Raw genomic sequence first — 24,694 nt, 5'->3', positions numbered from 1 at the left:
TCCCTCAGACACTGGACCCATCTACTGAGGGGCCACCCTGTTCGGATCCAATCGGACAATGCCATGGCTGTGGCATACATAAACCATCAGGGAGGCACTCGCAGCGATGCAAGAGGTGTCCCTCATTCTCCTCTGGGCGGAGACGCACGTGCCAGCCTTGTCTGCGATTTACATCCCGGGGGTGGACAACTGGGCGGCGGACTTCCTCAGCCGGTCCACCATCGACCCGGGAGAATGGTCCCTGCACCCAGAGGTGTTCGAGGCCCTTTGTCTTCGCTGGGGTCGCCCCGACGTGGACCTCATGGCCTCCAAATTCAACCACAAGGTCCCCCTGTACCTGGCCAGGGCACGGGACCCGAAGGCATACGGCGCCGACGCGCTCGTCCTTCCGTGGCGCGAATTCTCCCTTCTGTACGTCTTTCCTCCTTTTCCCCTCCTGCCACGGGTTCTTCGGAGGATCGCGGCAGAGGGCGTTCCCGCGATTCTAATCGCCCCGGATTGGCCCCGCCGGTCCTGGTACGCCGACCTGATGTTGTTGTTGGCAGACGCACCGTGGCCACTGCCCTCCAGGGAAGACCTTCTCTCTCAGGGACCGATCTTCCACGAGCATTTAGGCTCGCTACGTTTGACGGCGTGGCTATTGAGACCGCCGTCTTAACGCGACTGGGTTTCTCCGCGGACGTAGTCCGCACCATGATCCGTGCTCGTAAGCCCGTATCCTCTAGGATCTACTATCGGGTTTGGAGGTCCTATCTGGGGTTCTGTGAGTCCCGGAGCATCCCACCTCTCCGGTTTTCTCTTCCCACAATCCTGTCCTTCCTCCAGTCGGGTCTGGACCTGGGGCTGAGCCTCAGTTCTCTGAAGGGCCAGATTTCGGCGCTGTCTATTCTTCTCCAGCGTCCCCTGGCCCCTCTAGGGCCAATTAAGACCTTCTTACAAGGGGTGGCTCACTCTGTTCCGCCGTACCGCCCTCCAGTTCCTTCCTGGGACCTGAATGTGGTGCTCTCGGCGCTCCAATCAGCCCCCTTCGAGCCTTTGCGGGAGGTCTCCCTTCGCCTTCTGTCCTGCAAGGTCATCTTTCTTGTGGCCATCACGTCTCTCCGACGGGTGTCGGAGTTAGCGGCTCTTTCTTGCTCCGATCCTTTCCTGATCTTCCACCAGGATAAGGTTGTGCTTCGGCCTGTCCCGACCTTCCTGCCAAAGGTGGTCTCCGCCTTTCACATCAATGAGGACATCGTCCTTCCGTCGCTCTGTCCCTCTCCTTCCCACCCCAGAGAACGGGAACTGCACCGTCTGGATGTGGTCAGGGCGTTGAGGATTTACTTGGAGGTCACCGGATCCTTTCGGCGCACGGACTCCCTGTTTGTGGTTCCGGAGGGTTCACGCAAGGGTTTGGCGGTCTCCAAGGTGGCTATTGCCCGTTTCATTAAACTGGCGGTGTCTGAGGCTTATCGAGCCAAGGGCAGGGGTCCGCCTTTCGGCGTCACTGCTCATTCCACCAGAGCAGTCGGAGCTTCCTGGGCGCAGAGGCATCGGGCCTCGGCTGAGCAGTTGTGCAAAGCAGCCACTTGGTCCTCTCTGCACACTTTCACAAGGTTCTATAGAGTGCATACGCATGCATCAGCGGATGCTGCTTTGGATCGCCTGGTTTTGCAGGCAGCGGTTTCCTGATGCTCCGGTGGTGTTCCGCCTTGGGTTTGTGGTCCCTCCCTTCTTGGACTGCTCTTGAACGTCCCAAGGTCTGTGTCCCCCAAGGAAAGTGGGCGAGAAAAGGAGATTTTTGTATAACTTACCAGTTAAATCTCTTTCTCGCTCTTCCTTGGGGGACACAGCACCCACCCTTCTGTGTTTGGTTACAGGGTTATGGTCTGGCGCCCCGTTGGGTTGCTGGCTGGTTGTTTCCGTTATTGGTTGTTATCCTTTCACTACTTGGACACGCAACTGGTAGCCTCTATCTCCAGGCTGAGGGTATAGCTGATGGAGGAGGGGCTTAACAGTTTTACTTAGTGTCACGCCTCCTAGGGAGCTGAGCTATACCCAAGGTCTGTGTCCCCCCAAGGAAGAGCGAGAAAGAGATTTAACTGGTAAGTTATACAAAAATCTCCTTTTTTGGCACTTTTCTGGTTCACAATGTTGCATCAAGTTTTAGACTTATTTATGAAGCAAATGCACCAAAACATAATGGTCTGTACTTAGTTTTGAGATGTGACAACATGTGACGATATTTAGCCACCAAGTAGTTGATGTAGAGTTAGACAGAGGAAGGCGCTAGACGCTTTAGTCTACATTTCAAACATGATTAGGAGGTCTTCCCACCCCCCAATTCATTTTTTGGGATAGTCATGGTTTCAAAGTATGTTCTTGTTCGATACTATAAGGTCCAGTAGTGGGAGTATTAATTTATTGCTTTTTGTGGGTCTTGGTAGAAACCTTGGTGGAAAAAGAATCAAATTATATTTTTGTGTGTTTTTCATTTTAACTTTGACTTCTTTTACCTATAGGCATCAAGCGGATGATGATCGTGAACGTAATCCGTCAGAGGAGGAAGATGAAGAGAAGCCTGGAAAGAGAGTAATGGGTCCAAGGAAAAAGTTCTGCTGGGATGACACAATAAGGTATTATGATGTTCCCCTACAGCAGGAATATTTCATGCTCTCTCTTCAGCCCTTGCTTTCATAGTCATTCTAAACCTTCGGAATATATTTGTGGCTGTTAGTATAGCAGCTTAAAATAACATCACATTTTCTCATCCACTGACTTTTTCATGTAGGAATTTACTGTGTAATCTAGTAAAAATTAAACTGGGATGTTATGAACTTGAACCCAGTAAAAGTCAGACTGCAGAAGACTACTTGAAGAACTTTATGGAAACCGAAGTTAAACCCTTATGGCCAAAAGGCTGGATGCAGTCCAGGTAATAGTAACTCAGTTTTACTACATTGCAATGCAAGATTTTATGAGATGAGCTGTTTGACTTTTTTTTCATTTTATTTTGATAGAATGCTCTTTAAGGAGAGTCGCAGTGTGCATAATCACCTCACTTCTGCTCCGTAAGTACATACTGTGCACACAGCTGTGCAACAAAGGTTAACAGATATGATGAACCTTTGCGTGGCTTTACACCACCTTTTGGGTGGTTTAACGCAAGGTGACCAAAAAATGGCGAATTGAACGGTTATTTTTTTTCTGTTACGGTATCTACCGCATAGGAGATATTTTCAAATATTTTAATAGTTGGGACTTTTTTGGGTGTGGCGATACCTAAGATCCTTATTTTTTTATTGTTTTGAAATGTAATATGTAAAATTGGGAAAGGGGCTAATTAAAATTTTATTATTTTGCTTTAGTATTTTTTTTTTTTACTTTATTTTTTACCTTTTATTTAATAACTATCAGCCCTCTTAAGGGGCTAGAATCCTTGTCCTAGTCACCCTAATGGAGCTCTATTAGGGTGAATAGGACTTCACACTGTCCCTGTGTTTTGTGCACACAGCCGCAGGGAGCTTACCATGGCTTGCCCTGTCATTGAGGCTGGGTTCCGGCTGGGTGCCGGCTGGGTGAAATGGTCAGCACCCGCCGCCCCTATTTGTATGTCACAATGGAGTGGGAGGGACTCCTTCTTTTTCCACTGTGCTTCTGAGGAGAAAACGTGTACTAAGATATATTTCAAAGTTTCTTATAATTGCTTTTAAAAATCTATGAAAAAATCCGGAAAAGGGTCTCAATACCGGAAAAACAAACGCCTCTGTTTTGTCCCAATGCATTCTAACTGGAAAGCAATCAGGATGTCTTACAGTTCTGTCCCTTGTACAAATACATTTTCCGATCAAAATTCTGGAACGCTACTGCACTTGCCGAATCCAGCATTAATTTCCATTGAAATGTATTAATGCCGGATACGGTACCAAGTGTTCCGGAAATTGCCGAATCCGGTTTACCGGTCTGCACATGCGCAGTTCTTTCTAGCTTTGATTTATTTAATTTTTTATACCAGATCCGGTATTCCGGATGATACCGGAACGTCTGATCCGGTATTTCAATGAAGTCTAATGGATCCGGAAAAAAAAAGATATCCGTTTGCATATGGATTTCCGGATGCCGGAACTGCCTGCTGGATTCTAACAACGCTAGTGTGAAAGTACCCTTAGGCTACTTTCACACTTGTGTTCGGTGCCTATCCGTCTGATATCTGCACAGACTGATCCGCACCTATAATGAAAACGATGGTATCCGTTCAGAACGGATCCGTCTGCATAACAGCTTTTTCAGATCTGAGTTTTCACATTGTGAAAACTCAGATTCGACAGTATATTCTCCAGGCTGGAGGAAGTAACTGTCAGGCAGACATCCCTGAAAAAACATCTCATTGGAAGTTGTCAACTATGACGAGGACCTCCAAGAGAACCAGGTAAAAGTCCGTACAGCAGAACGCGCTAGATACGGCACCTGAGGGGTTAATTGTGCAGATCACAGCCCCCTGTAAGAGATCGGGTGCTGCCAGGCAGCGGGGGGCAGTTATGTCCACAGTTCTCAGTATATTCTAACTTGAAGCATCCCAATCACTATGGGAACGCCTCTGTGTTAGAATATACTGTCGGATCTGAGTTTTCACAATCTAACTCAAATCCGATGGTATATTCTAACATAGAGGCGTTCCCATGGTGATGGGGACGCTTCAAGTTAGAATATACCATCGGATTGGAGAAAACTCTGATCCGATGGTATAATAGGGACTCCTGACTTTACATTGAAAGTCAATGGGGGACGGATCCATTTGCAATTGCACCATATTGTGTCAATGTCAAAAGGATCCGTCCCCATTGACTTGCATTGTAAGACGGATCCGTCTGCATAACAGCTTTTTCAGATCTGAGTTTTCACATTGTGAAAACTCAGATCCGACAGTATATTCTCCAGGCTGGAGGAAGTAACTGTCAGGCAGACATCCCTGGAAAAACATCCCGTTGGAAGTTGTCAACTATGACAAGGACCTCCAAGAGAACCAGGTAAAAGTCCGTACAGCGGAACGCGCTAGATACGGACCAGTAAATCTCAGAGGCCAAATTAGATGGCTGATGGAGAGCCCGCCCTTAAAAATATGAGGGAGAAAGAAGAGAAAACCATGTCTGAGATGACCTGGAAAGCGGCAACTACCTTCTGCAAGAAAGAAGATACTGGGCTCAGCACTGCCAGATGCAAATGACAAAGGACAAATAGACGTACAAGAAGGCGCTATCAAGTCGGAAAGCCGCCGGATGGAAGATCCTGCCACACGGAATGCCGCCTTCCTAGAAATAAAAAGAAGTCGTTGTCCCAGAGGGAGGGCTTGTTTGTCCCTGAAACGCCTCCAGCGATCTACAGATCGCTGGGACGAAACCAGTTGCTGGCCACAACTGTGGAAGCGGAACCAAAATCTAGGTCCGCAGGATCCTCCTCTGGGTAAAAGAACACCCCTTAGGAAGGGGTAAATTGGTAGACTACTGCCCCTAGAGCCATCAGGCTTGTGGTGAGACTTCTAGCAAGAGAAGCTGCTTGAGAAACTACAGAGAAAAAAAATCCTGAACCAGACATGCCCAACTGCAGGCCAAAGAACCAATACCTTTGATAAAGGTAAAGCAAAAAAAAAAACGATGTGAGCATCACCGGTGATGGAAAGCCCCATAAGTGACATACACTCACCTAAAGAATTATTAGGAACACCTGTTCTATTTCTCATTAATGCGATTATCTAGTCAACCAATCAAATGGCAGTTGCTTCAATGCATGTAGGGTTGTGGTCCTGGTCAAGACAATCTCCTGAACTCCAAACTGAATGTCAGAATGGGAAAGAAAGGTGATTTAAGCAATTTTGAGCGTGGCATGGTTGTTGGTGCCAAACGGGCCGGTCTGAGTATTTCACAATCTGCTCAGTTACTGGGATTTTCACACACAACCATTTCTAGGGTTTATAAAGAATGATGTGAAAAGGGAAAAACATCCAGTATGCGGCAGTCCTGTGGGCAAAAATGCCTTGTTGATGCTAGAGGTCAGAGGAGAATGGGCTGACTGATTCAAGCTGATAGAAGAGCAACGTTGACTGAAATAACCACTTGTTACAACAGAGGTATGCAGCAAAGCATTTGTGAAGCCACAACACGCACAACCTTGAGGCGGATGGGCTACAACAGCAGAAGACCCCACCGGGTACCACTCACCTCCACTACAAATAGGAAAAAGAGGCTACAGTTTGCACAAGCTCACCAAAATTGGACTGTTGAAGACTGGAAAAATGTTGCCTGGTCTGATGAGTCTCGATTTCTGTTGACATTCAAATGGTAGAGCCTGAATTTGGCGTAAACAGAATGAGAACATGTATACATCATGCCTTGTTACCACTGTGCAGGCTGGTGGTGGTGTAATGGTGTGGGGGATGTTTTCTGGGCACACTTTAGGCCCCTTAGTGCCAATTGGCCATCGTTTAAATGCCACGGGCTACCTGAGCATTGTTTCTGACCATGTCCATCCCTTCATGACCACCATGTACCCATCCTCTGATGGCTACTTCCAGCAGGATAATGCACCATGTCACAAAGCTCGAATCATTACAAATTGGTTTCTTGAACATGACAATGAGTTCACTGTAGTAAAATGGCCCCCACAGTCACCAGACCTCAACCCAATAGAGCATCTTTGGGATGTGGTGGAATGGGAGCTTCGTGCCCTGGATGTGCATCCCTCAAATCTCCATCAACTGCAAGATGCTATCCTATCAATATGGGCCAACATTTCTAAAGAATGCTATCAGAACCTTGTTGAATCAATGCCACATAGAATTAACGCAGTTCTGAAGGCAAAAGGGGGCCCAACACCGTATTAGTATGGTGTTCCTAATAATTCTTTAGGTGAGTGTATATTGACCATACGTAGACACTGCCCGAAGGGCAGATGACCAAGATAAGAGAATACTCTCCGTGGAAAAAAAATAGATCCCAGGCTTGAGGTGACACAGAAGTAACCATATCTGAAGGAAGGTATCACTGTAGTGGTAGACGAGTGCCGCAGGGACTAAGCTACCCAGTAGAGTGCACCCAAAGTACGGTGCTGATAGCTATGGCATGGCATTTACGCCAATGCAAAGCCCGAGTTGACGACACAAGAACAACAGTTGTCAGAGCAACGGACAATTAACAGTAATGAAGACCATTAAGAGGCCAGGGCAAAAGCCCATTGCCATCAGAGACTGGTACTTTACAGAATCTCTTGATAATGTAATACACCGCCTGAGGAGGAGCCCATACAAGTGAAGCTACCAGAGTAATGCAAACGCCATACTCCAGCTGAGGAGGAGGCCACACCGTAGAGGATACCAATTCCAGAGTCAGAAGAAACCGCCGACTGACGAAGGAACTGTGCAATAGGAACCCTAGCATGTAGTGGAGGTGCAAATACCCCTTGTACAGTAAGAGCTACAGCATGCTCCTCCCAGGAAAAACTGAGGGAGAGGCCTAAGGACACCCAGAAGTAGCATGACACCATGCTATCTCAGTCAAGTAGAGCCATCCTGAGGCACTCCGTCTAAAAAAGGGGGCAGAACAGGAGCAACCACCGAAGCAGTGCCAGGGTAGAAATCCTATCTGAGGGAGGCTGTCCCACTGCTGCGGGTTCGATCTCTAGCCATTGCAGAGTGGTGGCCCAGAATACAGAGTCAGTGCAACCTTGGGCTCGCTGGATTGTAATCACAACATTTGTATAATGGCGTGCACACCACACGTTGTAGAGGACCAATTCCTGACCGACCTGAACGGTGAAGGCCCATGGGGATGGAGGGTCTCTAGGGCACCTGACTGTTGCTGACTGACCCCCCTGAGAGAACAAAGGTTGACATATCTGCGCCCCCAACCAGTATCGGAAGAAAAGAGAGGATACAATATGGGAGTAGCCCCAGTATCCATATACCACTAGATGAAGAGTACCAGGCACCAACGGTAACGACTGTTGCCGCGGCCCACCTGTGAAGGAAGCCAAGGTATCTAGGGTTTTGGCTTAGTTGAATTAAAGCATGCATAGATGCTCAGCAATTTCCTGTTGGTTGTAAAAGGGGGTAATGCCACGACTGTTGAATAGTATTCAGTGGTAGCGATATCCTCCGCCAACTAAGGGAGGTAGCGAGATAATCAGAACCGTATCCAACGGTAGTGTAATAACCCCTCCTATGGAGGAGGTAACACCTACAGTAAGCATTGCACTCAATAGAAGTGCAATTACTCCACCTATGAAAGGGAGAAAAATATATAGGAAGTACTGTATCCTCAGTTAGCGCAAGTACCTAACCTATGGTAGGGAGTAATGCACCCAACAGGAATTGACCCCAATGGTAGAGAATTACGCCCCTATGGAAGGGGGTAATGCATATGATTAGTGCTGTACCCGTTGGGAAGAGAAATTCCTCCACCTATGTGAGGGGGTTATGTTTACGGTAGACACTGCCACCCGCGATAATGCCATAACGCCTCCTATGAGAGAGGCTAATGCATAATGCCAGTACTATACCCAGTGGAACAGCAAATCCGTAAACTACGGAAAGGGGGGACGCAAATGGCTGGCACTGACAGTGCTAGTGCAGTCAGTCCACCTGTGGAAGGAGGGAATACAAAAGGCAAGTACTGTACCCAGTAGTAGTAGTGCAAATGCTGCCTAAGGAAGGGGGTAATGCATACAATCAGTACTGCTGTTAGAATGGATGCAATCATAGAAGATTAAACTGGATTCATATCAGAGTCTGCAGAACTGATCCCCCGTTCCCTCAGAACCAACCCCTGCCAGAAGGGACTATAACCCTAATGAGGAAGAGTGGAGGTGCGGAGGAGACCGAGGAGTAGAGTGTCCTGCTCTGGCCAGCTCGTGCGCAGCTCTACCTCTCAGCATCTAGCCATGTCAGTTGCAGGCTGTGTCTGTGGTGATATAACAATCGAACCACCCAGGAGGTGGAATCGGCACCTCTACATGACCGCTCTATGGATTGTGTGGGCGGTACTTAATCAACCCACGACCCAGGAGGGTGGATTGGAAACTTCCAGAGGTCCTCTGTTGGATTGCGCAGGTGGATTATCAACCAAATGACCCAGGAGGGTGGATTGGGATTCTTTCAGATGTGCTGCCCTGGATTTGTGCAGGTGGCGTTATCATCAACCAAACTGCCCCAGAGGGCGGATTAGGAATACTTCAGATGTGCTCCCCTGGATTTGTGCAGGTGGACCGTAGGGCGGATTGGGGAGTTACGGAGGTCCTCCACTTGATTGCACAGGTGGTGGCATATAGACCAGACGACCCAGGAGGGTGGTCTGGGAATTCTTCATGCGTCCTTTATCAACCAAACCGCCCCGGAGGGCAGATTGGGAAACTGTGAGCAATCCTCTGTCTGGATAGGACATGGGCCCAGTCCCGTACCCCACCATCAGATGTGGACTGAGGGGGGCAGGACTACCTGTGATGCCCCCGCTAAATGAATAAGAGGCAGGAAAGGGTTAAATTTCCTAAACTTGAGGTATTTGGCCTGCAGAAAGGGAGACACTGGACAATCCAGTGCTGGCTGCAAAAATGTGACTTGCCATGAAGGGTTAACCCCACTCAGAGGACTGGAGGCAGAGCTCAGCGGGCACCTGGGGGAGGGGGAAGCTATTCGGGGAGAATTAATGCCTAAAGGACTAACCCGCCCCCTCCATAACCGGGATGAAAGTTGCGGCCTAGTAGGCCGCAAAGTCGGGGCATGAAGTTCGGCGCACGGCCAACCGAGCGGTGCTGCCGACCGGCTACCACAAACAGACTTGGGTCGGTGGGTGGATGTGCCCACTTGCGTCCACCTGCCGCGGGAACCCATCCTGTGGCCGCAAAAAAACAGCGCGGGCCGAGTACCTATAGGCCCGAATAGAAGTCGGGGCCAAAATTTTCGCCGCCCGGCCGAACGAATAGCCAGCTGGGAAGCAGAGTGTCTGGAGCGGCGGTCTCAAACTCCCTGGTTGCATACCGGCCGCGGGCGCTCACCCCGGATAATGTGAGGCTGCAGAATGTTAAAAATGTGCCCTTTTAAATAGCGGACGCAGACCCCGCATGAATAACCGGAATTAAATAACTAGAAAGGGGAACCCAGGCCCCCAGATGTGGACAGAAGCCCAAAACCTACATTGGGGCTGAGGTAATGTGGGGCCCTCATCAGGGATTGGCCCACTTTGAAGAAAAATGTCCTCCATTTTGTGATGATGGGGAGAGGGGGGGGGGGGGCCTGAGGATATTTGCCCAATCCGGACTACTCACCCAGTCTTCATCCTCTTCTCTTCACCCCTTCTCAGAGTACCAGCAGGGTCACCTCTTCAGCCGCTGGCACCCGAAGTGGCGGGAGACTGGAATGGTGGAGGGTCTCACCGGATTCAGGTGACCCCTTGGGCTGCCTTGGTCCACTTTTGTTTCTTGGGGAGGGCGAGCGGTGAGGGATTCAGACACCGGCCTTGCTGCCGGGGTAGACAGAGTGGCTAGGCGACTGTTTCCCCAAACCTAAAAAGATAAAATAATAAAAGTAAGCCGCCCTGCAAAAGCAGGGAGGTCTGCCTCCTACGACACTAAGCTAAAAACTGATATGTTTTCTCCAGGCTGGAGGGGATATAGCCTGCAGGGGAGGAGTTATCACTTTTCAGCCTATGTCGCCTCCTAGTGGCAGCAAGCAGCTATACCCCACGGTCCTGTGTCCCCCAATGATACGAGCGAGAAAATACATTTGTTGCAAATTGTTACTCTAAAGTACTTTGGACAAAGGATAAAACAAGAATGCATGGGGCACACAGTGAACTAAAGCTCTAACATGCATAAAGAATAACTTACTTTTTTATTATTTTTTTGGACACGTTATTGATACCTTTTAGAACTCTAATAGAATCAGCACTATTGTCAACTTACTAGAGCATTCGTGCCTCTGCCCCTTCATTGCGGTGCCAGCCCCTTGTGATCATTTCCCCAACATGTCTGTTGATGGAGGGGAATGTGACTAGACCTGTCCTTACTTTACAGAACACTTATAGAATTGAATGGAGGCATGGGTATGTGAGACGGGTCTGTGGGCCCCTGTTCTTGAGATAGCTGCAGGTTCCAGAGAATGTGCCATGAATGTCACAATGGTAATAACCCTTTAAAGGGGTATTCTGGGGTTGTTTCACTTTAGCAAGCGCCATTTATCATGTAGAGAAAGTTTATACAAGGCACTTACTAATGTATTGTGATTATCCATATTGCTTCCTTTGCTGGTTCCATCACATTTAAACACTGCACGTTTCCATGGTTATGACCACCATCAGTGGGGGCTGTGTTTGCACACTATAGGAAAAAGTGCCAGCCTCTCTGGTGCTGTTTCCTGTAGTGTGCAAGCACGGACTCTGCTGATGGATTATAGGGTGGTCGTAACTACGGAAACGAGCAGTGTATAATGTGACAGAAGAATGAATCCAGCAAGCAAATGAAGCAATATGGGTAATAACAATACATTAGTAAGTGCCTTGTATTATCTTTCTCTACATAATAAATGCTATTTGCTGAAGTGAGAACAACCCCTTTAAGTTATTCCCCAACTATTAGAATGGTGGAGGTCCTACCGGTTTTGAAATCCATGCTTAAAAAAAATAAGTGCGGGATGCACGGTTATTTATTTTTAATTTTTTCTTTCCGACAGGCGCAAAACGCACAAAAAACGCCTGGAACCGTTTCTTCTGCTTCCTATTTATTTCAATGGCTGATTCAGCGCTGGTTCTGACCCATGCTGCTTCTTTTTTACATGTGTAAAAGGAAGTGCTGCTTCCCATTGATATTAATGTGATGCTGTTTTGAAGCTGGTTTTGTGGCAGAGACACTCTCAAATCGGCACCAAAAAACTGTGTGAACTGGCCAAAAGGGAAAAAACTGAAATTTTGACAAAAACCCGCCAACAGCTGTGTCCCCTCTGCTTCTCATTTGTCTCAATGCCATCACTGCACTGAGAAAGGCTTAAAAAGCTGCCATGTGAACGTCCCCTTAGGGTCCATTCACACGTCCGTTGTTCCTTTCCTGATTGTGCTGTCCGATATTTATTTATTTATTTATTTTTTTTTATTTTTTTTCCCAGGACCCATTGAAAATGAATGGTTACGCAACTGGTCCAGATCTGTTCCGCAAAAAAACGGAACAGATCAGGAAAGAAACAACGGACGTGTGAATGGACCCTTAGAGTGGCCTGAAATGACAAGTTGCGCACTGCCACTTCATTTATCTCTGTGGGAGTTCTAGAGATTGCCGAGGACAACGCTGAACTATTTCTGGAACTCCCATAGAGATGAATGGAGTGGAAGTTGATATGCCTGAGCTGCTGCTCAGTTCCTTTTGGGGACGCTCGGAGCTTTATGGGGTACCCATTCTTTTAATAGGTGGGACCCATGCTGATCTAATAGATATCCCCTATCCACAGGATGGATATAACCCTTTAAGTGTTGCTGATTTAATTTTGCTTATTTTTTTCTGTTTTACTTGTAGAGCTAAGAAGAAAGTAATTTTGGTCCCAAAACTGAAAACTAAGGTATTCATTTATATTTAGCTGAACAGATGAATGTACCCATTTCATGTGCCATTACATTAATATTTGTACTTATTTAGTTTGGATTATTATTATTATTAGTCCGGCTTGTAGATTGGTATAATATAGATTTCTTTGGTGGTTTATGCCATGATGATATTTAATTTCTCTGATGTGTGCGTTAAACAGCATTAATATAATTTCAGTTATATTGAAGGTAATTTTCAGCCGTAAAATACTGATGACCCAGCCTCAGGCTATAGGTCATCAATATCAGATCAGTGGGGTCTCACTTTAAAAACGCCCTCCAATCAGCTGTTTGAAGAGGCCACAGTCTCGTAGAGGCCCCAATAGGCCTGGGCTGTGCTACCAAGCCATTACACTATCCAATGTCCACTCCTGTGCTTGGTATGCTGTGAGGAGGCTGCAGTGCTCATCTGTGTCCTTTCCAAACAGTGGATCAGCGGGAGTGCAGGAAGTCTGACCCCCGGCAATCTGATATTAATGATGTATCCTGAGGATAGGTTATGTCTATTGTATTACCCTTTAATGATGATATTTCGAAAAGCCCATTGGCATCCGTGGTGGTTACATATAACAGTGGGAAAGATTCCAAGCATGTTTTATGCAAAATATATGCTTTTTAACATCCTGTTTTAGGGCTGGGCAATCAATTGAATTTATTTCATTATTCGCTGTTTCTTTGAATACTGATTCTAATTTTATTAAAATTACGAAATAGATATTATATATTCTGTATACTCTTGAATAGCGTCTGTGGCTACACGCTACCACAGGCACTTGTATTGATTAGCTCTGCTAATGATGCTCACTGCCTGGGCTAAAACATAACTCAGAATCTGCCCCCTGGTTACTCAGCGAAACATGTGGGGAAGGGGGGTTTATGTTTTAGCCCAGGCAGTGAGCATCATTTAAAAGTATACAGAATCTCTGTGCGAGAGCGATAGCTCAACCTGAAAGTTTAACGTTTAGGTTCTCGTAAAATTGTTAGATTTAGGTATTAATGTTAAACAGTAAAGGTAAAGTTCTAACAATTCAGTGTTGAGGGGGGAAAAAGCGTATTTCAGCTGTTGTAATACAGCTTATGCTACAATTGTAATTTCAAACGCTGCTCCTCCACAATAGGGTTTTTGTGAGTGTGCAAATGAAATGGATATTACACCTGTCCCTTCAGGGGGGATGATAACAGGCCCCATGAACGTTGCAAGAGCTTAGCAGCGACTACAGCGGGAACCCAGCTTCAATGGCCTGAATCAAAGAGAACTCTGTTCCCAGCTGTTTAACCCTCTAGATGCTATAATCAATAGCGACTACAGCATCTAGGCAGTTATAGAATCGCAGGATGCTGATGCACCCAAAAAGGTCTCCAGACCTACAAAACTGTGCTTGCGCAGCGCCGCGCACACCCTCCTCCAGCTGATTCCTTGGCGATGTAGTCACTTCCAGTATAGACTTTTGGCAGGGTATAGACATTTGGCAGAACAAAGGCAAGAAACATCGCAGTCACCTGTCTAGCAGTCCTGGCTTGGCTGCGGATTTTGGCGGGTCAATAATATATAAAAACTGAATGCCATCACAGCAGCAACATTTGAAGTCAGCAGGTCTGTTACTACACTATGCTGTCCTCTGCTTACAGATTCACTTTAAACTGTCTGTTTTCTCCCTAGAATAAAACTAACCTGCTAGTTATACCATAGGAATGGAGCAGCAGGTCAAGCATGCATACTTCAGCTCCATCCATTTTCTATGGAGCTGCCAGAGAGCATAAACAAAAAAAAAAAAAAATTTGAAAATTCGTAATCATGCTTAATTTGTAAGAAAACAAGATTTACATTTTAGGTAATATCGTTCAACCATACAGCTTATGTCCTTTTATTCTTTTGTAGGAATTAAGTCCAAAAAAAGAACAGAAACTTTCAACGCTTCTCCCTACTGTGGCTCGTACACCTTCTATAAATTCTACACCTATTGGAGGTCCTGCAAGTTCTACTTGTTCTGAGACTATTTGCCTGGATGACTCCTTAGATGAACAGCTTTCTTTCAAAACTCCTTCACTAGAATCAATCTCTGAAGCTCTGGCTGTTCTAAACAATGGATCCGTCCCACAATCTAGTTCTCACGCAGATGCCCCAACCTCCCGGCCAAAAGTTACCCTGAGAGAAGAAAAGCTAGCTTCCATCATGAGCAAATTGCCTCTGGGTGGCCCTAAAAAGGCTGATACTGCTCAGCATACCACTAGTCTCATTGCAGGCCACTCAACCCCTGTACCAAAGAAGCCCCAGGATCATGCAACAGCCCATTCAACAGTGGTGTCTGGGCTCATTGCAGGTTCTTCCATTCAGAATCCCAAAGTGTCATTGGAACCATTGCCAGCTAAGCTGCTTCAGCAAGGATTGCAAAGGTCTTTGCAAGCTGAGGTATCATCATCCTCTACACCTGCTAAAATGAAAGCATCTTCTGCTTCTCAACCTAAAACTGCTTGCGCGCCTTCCTCTACTTCACCATCTCCCACTTCAGTACCATTGACGTCTTCGTCACATGCTCATGTTTCTTCCTCCTCATCGCAAGTACAGAACTCTTCTTTGCAAACAGTCAAGGTCAATCCACCCATTCAACAAAACTATGTTACTCCTTTGCAAGTTACAATAAGCAAATCTCATACTAATCCTGTTGTTCGCCTGACCAGCAGTCCCCAGATCTCTTCCACATCACCCATTATCAAGACACCTGAAAAAACAGTTGGTTACCGACCACCTTCTTCACCTTCTCCAGGGAGCAGCCAGCATGCACCAGTATCTCGAACAGCTGCCTCTTCTACCTCTAGTAACTTAATGTCAAAAAATGTTTGCGCTCATTCAAATCCAGGTTTTAAGTCCCCTTATACTATGGCTCCTTCGCCCAGTTCTTCCAGTTCATGTTCTCCTGTCCCCCAGAGTACGCCACATCATAAACTGGCAAGTGGGATGAACATTGGACGTCCTTCACCCACAGTTAGCCCAATACCTTCTGGTCGAGGTACAGCAATTCTTCAGGGAGTGAGAAACCCTTCTGCACCACCCAAGATTCCTAGCTCCTCTCCCAAATTAGTGTCACCTGTTAACAGGCAGCCAAGCTCCTCTCCAAAAATACCTGTATCTTCTCCAATACCGTCTCCTGTCCCTTCTCCAAAACTGTCCAGTCCACCTCCAAAAATACAAAGCCAATCTCCAAAACCACCTAACCCACCTATGAAAACCCCCAACCCATCTACCAAGTCAGTGAACTCTACACACCCTGGGCCTGTTAAGGCCACCATTTCCAGCTCTGTTATAAATGTGCCTATCAGCAGAGCCAATCAAAATTCAAATGTTTCAAATAGGACTCATATTTCTGGGGCATCAGGGAGCGGAGCCCTGGGTGCTACTAAACAGCCTATGCCTCACAGACAACCATCTGCCTCAGGGTCTCCTATTGCAGCAGCTACTGTACAGGTGAGTTATTTTATGACTATTGCATTAATGAAATTTCTTTTAAGACCAGCATTACTATTGCAGAAAATATGAAAGGAACCGAATAAACTTACAGCGCATAGTGATCATATGATAAATACGTTCTGCAATATGCAGCAGATTTTCCCTGAGCAACTTACACTGCAACTGTCCTATTTATTTTCTACAAAATGCTGCTTAATATTCATGACTTCACCCTTGTCTTAGAATAGCAGCTGATTGGTTGATCTTGTGGCCTCACAAAATCTGCTGAATGTTATTGGTCAGAGCCATCCATGCGGCTCTGGCCTTTAGAATTTTTCAGCCTCAGGGTAACCCTTTAGAACTTAGTAAAGGGGATATTTGGGAGTACAATATTGATGACCTAGAGTGGTTCTCCAGGCCTTTACTAAAATTCTTATGTCTTCTTAAATGTTTGGAAACAAGATTGTTTCAGCAGTACTTACCGCTCTGTCTCTCCTCCATTTTTGCCACCTCCGCTATACTCAGTATAAATACTGGGGTATTTATACTGCCCTTGCATTTTAGGGGCCCTAAAGCGTGAGAAGTAGTTTTAACTTTTTACATTTGTTTTATACAACATTGTCAATTTACAGAGATATTTCTCTCACCCAGCATGGGTATATGTAAAAATACACCCCAAAACACATTGCCCTACTTCTCCTGATCACGGCGATACCACATGTGACACTTTTTTGCAGTCTAGGTGCGAAAAGGGGCCCAAATTCCAATGAGTACTTTAGGATTTCACAGGGCATTTTTACGCACTTGGATTCCAAACTACTTCTCGCGCTTTAGGACCCCTAAAATGCAAGGGCAGTATAAATACCCCACATATGCCCATCAGCGCATACCTTAGGCCCCTTTCACATGGGTGTTGCGGGAAAATGTGCGGGTGCGTTGCGGGAACACCAGCGATTTTTCCCGTGCGAGTGCAAAACATTGTCATGCGTTTTGCACTTGGGTTCGAAACATTGCACATGTTTGGTACCTAAACCTGAACTTCTTGACAGACGTTCGGGCTTGGGATCGGTATTCTGTTGATTGTATTATTTTCCCTTATAACATGGTTATAAGGGAAAGTAATAGCCTTCTGAATACAGAATGCATAGTTAAATAGCGCTGGAGGGGTTAAAAAATGTAAAAATTTATTTACTCACCTTAGTCCACTTGCTCGCGTAGCCGGCATCTCCTTCTGTCTTCATCTTAGCTTTGTGTAGCAACAAGGACCTTTTGGTAATCACTTGATCCATCACCATGGTAAAAGATCATGTGATGACTGACGTCACCAAAGGTCCTTGTTACTGCACACAGCTAAGATGAAGACAGAAGGAGATGCCGGGCTGCGCGAGCAAGTGGATTAAGGTGAGTTACTTTATTTTATTTTTTTTTTAACCCCTCCAGCGCTATTTAACTATGCATTTTGTATTCAGAATGCTATTATTTTTCCCTTATAACCATGTTATAAGGGGAAATAATAATGATCTGGTTTCCATCCCGATAGTCTCCAAGCAACTGTGCGTCAAAATCGAGCCGCATCCTCACCTGCTTGCGGATGCTTGCGATTTTCACGCAACCCCATTCATTTCTGTGGGGCCTGCGTTACGTGAAAAACGCTGAATATAGAGCATGCTGCGATTTTTACGCAACGCACAAGTGATGCAGGAAAATCGCTGCTCATGTGAACAGCCCCATAGAAATGAATGGGTCCGGATTCAGTGCAGGTGCAATGCGTTCAACTCGTGCATCGCATCCGCGCGGAATACTCGCCCGTGTGAAAGGGGCCTTAGGGTGTCTACTTTCTGAAATGGGGTTATTTGTGGGGTGTTTCTACTGTCTGGGCATTGTAGAACCTCAGGAAACATGACAGGTGCTCAGAAAGTCAAAGTGCATAAATTCATTTTTTTGCACCATAGTTTGTAAACATTAACTTTTACCCAAATACAATAAATATACACTTATTGCATTTTTTTTTTATCAAAGACATGTAGAACAATACATTTAGAGAAAAATTATATAGAAATGTCAGCAGCAATGAAATACCACCAAATGAAAGCTCTATTAGTGAGAAGAAAAGGAGGTAAAATTCATTTGGGTGGTAAGTTGTATGACCGAGCAAGAAACCGTGAAAGTAGTGTAGTGCAGAATTGTAAAAAGTGGTCTGGTCATTAAGGGGGTTTAAGCTAGGGGGCTGAGGTGGTTAAAGAAATGTTGGTGTGCCATAGATTTTTTCTACTGATAATGCTGTTAGTGTCATCTAATACATTCCAGAACTATAAGTGTTACATAGCATAATAAATCAATATAATGCTCTGTGACCCCCGTCAGTGCTGGGAGGTCAGGCCGGGAGCTGTGACTCACACATTTCTGGAAGGGGCCTTAGACTATCTTGTCTAAATATTAGATAGGATTAGTAATTCTGCCCCATTGCATTTTAAACCGTTTGGGTTTACAGGTTCAAAATGTGATGGATATCTATACATTGTCTTTTGCAGTGTTTTACCTATAATGCCCTCAAGTTTATTTTTACTCTTGAATGTGCAGTTTATTCACATATCCTTAGTTAAAGGGAGCCTGTCAGTTATTTTGGAGCATGTATTAATTAAGTAATAGTAGCGTGAATATAAACTTTCAGTGCCATGGCGGCAGTGCAAGGAGGAATAAAAGATCATTAGCACAATACTCCTATACAGCTGCACAAAAAGTATGCATATCTTGCTCTATCCAGCCCCAAGTTAGGCATATAAACAGTATGGAGTTGTCCAGCTTTATTAATCTTATACACACCTGCTTCCTTGCTGCTCTATTCCGGCACTCTGACTCCCTTCAGCAGTGTTCTGGTCCCTGTCCTGTAAACGTCTGGGTGGACGGGACCATGTATGCCACTCCAGCTAGCAACTGGCCTCAGTGGTGATGTGCCAAACATGTTGCCCAGCAGTGACATGCTGCTTTGGGACACTTCACTGTGAAGCCAGTCATAGGCTGCAGCACACAGGTCAGAAAGTCCCCTAAGCAGAACAACCTCTTTAAAGGGGGGTGGTTTGCCTCTCTAACTTTATAATCCTTTATGAAGGTAATGTAATTTTTATAATTTTTATTTCTTTTACCTTTTCTTACTGCTGGGCTTGGTTATGTCCACGGACAAAGTATGTACAGGGACAGTGATAGGGCAGTATTTGTGTAACTAGCTCGGTTAGAACTAGCGGTGGTGTTAGGGGCAGTGCTGGAGCTGTGGTAGAGAGGAGAAATTCATCATGGGTTTGGTGTGTTGCAAGCAACAGGAAGTGCTACATACTGGATGGAAACAATCCAGGATGATTTGTTACATGGTGAAAACAGTTAAGTAGAGTACAAACTTAAAAAAACATGGGGAGGATGTACATGAATTAAGCAACTACATGAGTGTCAGTGTTTCATCCTCCACAGTTGTATTATAATCTGCATGTTCTTACAAGTGGTTGGACTAATAATGGCAATGGTCTCATTTATATTTTAAAAAGGATGTTGGCATTCAGTGGTCATGATATTTAATATATTTTCTTGCCCATATTCATTGGGGGACACAGGAACTGTGAGTATATAGCTATGTCCTCTAGGAGGCGTTGACACTAGGTAGAAGCTGTTAGCCCCTCCCCTGGCAGCTATACCCCCTCCAGTCTGGAGAGAGAGCTTCATTTTTATTTTATTTTTTTCTAGTGTCACTAGAAGGCAAGACCTTTTTGAAGATTTTTTATTTTAGTTTATTTTTTTCCTTTTCTTTTTCAGGTGGGAAACAGTGGTCGCCTAGCCTCCCTGTTCTCCTGGGGGAGCATGCCAGCGTTGGCCTGCCACACTGCCTCCTCCCCCACAAGAAGACAAGGTGGACCAGGGCAGCCTCGCTCCCCTGCATCCCGCCAGCGGAAGGGTCACCTATCCAAGTCCCTCTTCCAGTGTCCTGCCACTAAGGTGCCAGTAACTGAAGGGGTGACCCTGCTAGAGAAGACGAAGGGTGAAGATAGCAGCAGGACAGATAAGTAATGCCTGCTCCCAGCCTTGACCTTGCGGGCAACAAGATTCGGTCTGCACTGCTTGTCAGCCTCTACTTCTGCCTTCCCCTCAGGCATCTGAGTTGCCGGATTGGACCAGAACCCTCTCTTTAGGCAGTAGAAAACCTCTCTAAAATCTCCCAATCCACCCTATCTATAGTGGGTCGCTTGGTTGAGAATCCACCACCAGCGCAGGCTGCACCTCCCTCAGATGCACCCTCCAGAGCTTCTTGCTGGGGTGACCCCCTTAGGTCACTTCCCTTTGGTGAATCCGTCAGTACACTGCAATCACAAAAGCGTCCCAGAGTAGAACACATTTCTTCCTCTCCACCCCATGTAAGATCTCTCAGGTTTTTCTTCTCCTGGGGACGTGCCGTCTGAAGGAGAGGTAGAGAATTCTGATTTGGACATGGATACGGAGCAGCCTTTTAAGTTGGCCTCCACTCTAGATCGCCTCATTGCTGCCATCAGTAACACCTTCCAGGTGCAGGATGATATTCCCCCCCCCCCCCCCCCCCCCCACTGAGCAACAGGTGGTATCTTTTTTCCATCCAAAACAGGCCTCGAAGTCATTTGCTCGCCATAATGAGTTTTCGGATGTGGTTTCTAAGGCTTGGGATCATCCAGACATGCATTTTTTTTCACCCCTAAAAATTGGATGTTCTATATCCATTCCCAGCCGATTGTGTGTCCACGTGGGCATCCCCCCCTAAGGTCGACCCACCAGTGGCACAGCTAGCCAAAATTACGGCTATTCCTGTAGCTGATGGATTCTCACTTCAGACCCCTGAAGACTGTCTGATGGAATCCTTGACTAAGTCCCTCTTTGCAGCTACAGGGTCAGCCCTGGTTAGGCCCGTGTTCGCCTCCGCGTGGGTGGCTAAGGCAATCTGAGTGGTCCAGCCAGCTGGACCAGGACCTGGTATCTTAAGTCCCTGCTCAGGATCTCCGATCCTTGGCACAGCTGATCACCCAGGCGGGGAATTTCCTCTGTGAAGCATCCTTGGATGCAGGCACGCTCTTCAGCGCTTGCAGTCACCTTACGCCATGAGCTCTGGCTAAAGGTATGGGCAGCGGACGCGACTTCCAAGCGTTCTCTAACCGGAATTTCCTTCGCCGGTGCCAGTCTCTTTAGTACCTGGCTGGACAAAATTATTTCCAAGGCCACGGGAGTTAAGAACACCCATCTCTCACAACCTAGAGCGAAGCGTTCTCACCCACCCAGACAGGTTTTTTTCAATACCGACCTCCACGGCATCCCGAGCGGACGGCCGCCTTCTCCCATGCCATTCAGTCCCTCTTGGAACGAGGAGTCATCTCTCCTGTTCCCCCAGCAGAGAGGTTCAAGGGGTGTAATTCAAACCTTTTTGAGGTCCCCAAAAAGGAGGGCTCTGTGCGCCCAATCCTGGACCTCAAGGGGGGAATTCCTTTCGGCCGTAGATATCCAGGACGCGTACCTTCACGTCCCCATCGCACGGAGTAATCAGCTCTTCCTGAGGTTTGCAGTTGGAGAGTATCATTACCAGTTTGTCGCCCTCCCGTTCAGGCTGGCGACTGCACCTCGAGTCTTCACAAAAATTCTGGCCCTTTTCTCGCCCTGCTCCGTTCCAGAGGCATCTTCCTTATGCCTTATCTGGACAACATCATCAAGGCTCCCTCTTTTTTGGTCAGGCGTCGAGCAGCGTAAAGATCATGCTGGAAGCCCTTGCACGTTTTGGGTGGCTGGTTAATCGTCAGAAATCGTCTCTGACTCCCTCCAGACAACTGGTGTTTCTGGACACAGAAGCGGCACAAGTTTGCCTTCCTCCGGACAAGCGACTGGCCTTAAACCGCTCTGTTAGGGTTCTTCTCAACTGCAGGCTCCCGTCCATTCGCCTCTGCATGAAGAAATTAGGGAAGGTGGTCGCCTGTGTTGAGGCGATTCCTTTTGCCCAATTCCACTCTCTCACGTTCCAGAGAACGATCCTGTCCTCCTGGGACAAATCATCCAAGAGTCTGGACTATCCCATCTGCCTCTCTCCTCAGGTGAGGTTGTCCCTCTGTTGGTGGCTGTCTGATCCAGTTCTCAAAAGGTCCTTCCTTTCAATATCCTGAATGGTTGTTACCACCGACACCAGTCTGCAAGGTTGGGGAGGAGTGTTCACGCAGTGGGAACACACAGCTTCGCGGTGATGCAGGAATCTGCCAAAATCTTACGGTGGGCGGAGGCCCACGTACCGTCAATTTCAGCAATCTGCATCCTGGGTGTGGAGAATTGGACTGCGGACTTCCTCAGCAGGACAATAGATCCGGGCAAGTGGTCCCTGCACCCGTAGGTGTTCGAGGCGATCTGTCTACGTTTGGGTCGCCTGGACGTGGACTTGATGGCCTCAAGACTCTATCGGAAACTTCCCACCTTCCTCTCCCGAGCAAGAGATCCGGAAGCTTGTGGCGTGGACGCCCTGATCTCCCCTTGGCAGGGGTTCTCCCTCCTTTACGTGTTTCCCCCTCCTACCCCGGGTTTTACGGAAAATCAGGATGGAGGGCATTCCGACGGTCCTAGTCGCCCCGGATTGGCCCCATCGCGCGTAGTACGCCAACCTCATTCTCCTTCTAGGAGACGTACCCTGGTCACTGCCGCTCAGAGACTACCTTCTTTCGCAGGGACCGGTCTTCCATCAGTATTTAAAGCGAACCTTTCACCTGCATTTCACTTAATAAACTATCAAAAGTACCTTATAGATAATTCCGTTACAGGATCGCGCTTGAGTCCGCGCAATAGACGGGATTGCGCTGCTACTGAGGCCGACGGCGCATGCGCCGCCTGTACAAACGTGGTCCCGGCGACTGAGGCGGGTGTCAATTAGACTGCATAGAGGCGGGGTTAGGGCAGGGGAGTTGCAGCCTGGAGTGAGGGAAGGGCTACCCCCTTGAATTCTATCGTGACTTGTGGAGCTGGAGAAGAGTACTTTATAGGGCGATTATTTTTTTCTTTTTTTTTTCTTTCATGCATATACATGGCAGAAAAGCGGGACAAGACTGTATGATAACACAATTCGGATGATCTATAAGGTACTTTTGATAGTTTTATTAAGTGAAATGCAGGTGAAAGGTTCGCTTTAAGGTTTCTTCGTTTGACGGCATGGTTATTGAAACTGACGTGAAGAGGGTTTTCGGCGGATGTCATCTGCAGTGTGATTCAGGCCATAAAGCCTGCATTGTCCAGGATCTATTACAGGACCTGGAGGTCCTGCCTGGGTTTCTGTGAAAGCTGGAACATTCCCCCACTTCGTCTTTCTCTCCCCACGGTCCTGTCCTTTCTACTATTAGTGTTGGAGCTTGGTCTAGCCCTTAGTTCTTTGAAGGGTCAGGTGTCGGCGCTTTCTATCCTTTTCCAGCGCCCTCTGGCCCCCTGGGGTCTGTAAAAACCTTCCTTCATGGAGTGGCACATAGGGTTCCTCCGTACCGTCTTCCTTTACCGCCTTGTGATCTTAATTTGGTCCTCTCCGCACTCCAGGCTCCTCCCTTTGAGCCCTTGCTGGAGATTTCACTCAGTTTCCTGTCCTGGAAGGTAGTTTTTCTTGTAGCCATCACATCCATTAGACGGGTGTCCGAGTTGGCGGTGCCCTCTTGCAGAGAACCCTTCCTGGTTCTTCATAAGGATAAAGCGGTTCTCCGGCCTGTTCCTTCCTTTCTCCCGAAGGTGGTCACTCACTTTCATATCAACGAGGAAATTGTCCTTCCCTCACTTCCCTCTCCTGCACACCGTAAGGAAAGGGAGTTACACCATTTGGATGTTGTCAGGGCTCTGAAGATTTATTTAGCAGCCTCCGGTCCCTTCCGCCGTACAGGCTCCCTTTTTGTCATTCCGGAGGGTCCTCGCAAGGGATTGGCGGTCTCCAAGGTGGTAATCGCACGTTGGATTTGCGCTGCAATTGCGGAGGCATACCGCGGCAGGGTTCCCCTGGCTCACTCCACCAGAGCGGTGGGTGCATCTTGGGCTCGAAGGAATCGCTCTTCAGCTGCGCAGTTGTGTAAGGCGGCGACTTGGTCCTCCTTACACGCATTCACAAAATTTTACCAGGTGCATACTTATGCATCGGCGGACACTGCCTTGAGCCACATGGTCTTGCAGGCGGCAGTTTCTTAGATGACTGCAGGGACGCTTGCTTCCATGGGTTTGTTTTTTTTTTTGCTTGTGTTCCCCCCCCCCCCCCCCTCCCTGTAGAGTGCTTTTGAACGTCTTATGGTTCCTGCGTCCCCCAATGAATATGGTCGATAAAATTAGATTTTTGTAAAACTTACCAGTAAAATCTTTCTCGCTCTATATTGGGGGACACAGCACCCACCCAGTATTGTTGTTCGGCCACAGTTGTGGCTGTTGCTGGTTAGAACCCCGTTGGGTCCTTGGCATCATTGGTGTTCCGCGTTTTTTTTTCCTTTGGTTAGCTTGCTTCTCCTACTACTTGTGCACAAACTGAAGCTCTCTCTCCAGGCTGGCGGGGGTATAGCTGCCAGGGGAGGAGCTAACAGCTTTTACCTAGTGTCAACGCCTCCTAGAGGACATAGCTACACCCACAGTTCATGTGTCCCCCAATGAAAAGTGATAGAGATTT

At 47.1% G+C, this 24,694-nt stretch overlaps 1 protein-coding gene across 2 annotated transcripts in view; it reads left to right on the top strand.

Moving 5' to 3' along the window:
• UBN2 (ubinuclein 2) overlaps positions 1 to 24,694 on the top strand; it is a 109,568-nt gene that overhangs the window by 43,351 nt on the left and 41,523 nt on the right. For both annotated transcript variants that reach the window (XM_044301361.1, XM_044301360.1), the window contains 5 exons: positions 2,502 to 2,615; positions 2,771 to 2,914; positions 3,000 to 3,050; positions 12,526 to 12,568; positions 14,473 to 16,056. In XM_044301361.1, coding sequence (XP_044157296.1) covers positions 2,502 to 2,615; positions 2,771 to 2,914; positions 3,000 to 3,050; positions 12,526 to 12,568; positions 14,473 to 16,056 — 1,936 coding nt within the window. The remainder of the gene's footprint in view (positions 1 to 2,501; positions 2,616 to 2,770; positions 2,915 to 2,999; positions 3,051 to 12,525; positions 12,569 to 14,472; positions 16,057 to 24,694) is intronic.

The sequence above is a fragment of the Bufo gargarizans genome, chromosome 7, assembly GCF_014858855.1.
Source record: "Bufo gargarizans isolate SCDJY-AF-19 chromosome 7, ASM1485885v1, whole genome shotgun sequence".
Classification (NCBI taxonomy): Eukaryota; Metazoa; Chordata; class Amphibia; order Anura; family Bufonidae; genus Bufo; species Bufo gargarizans.
This window is presented reverse-complemented; position numbering and strand designations above follow the sequence as displayed.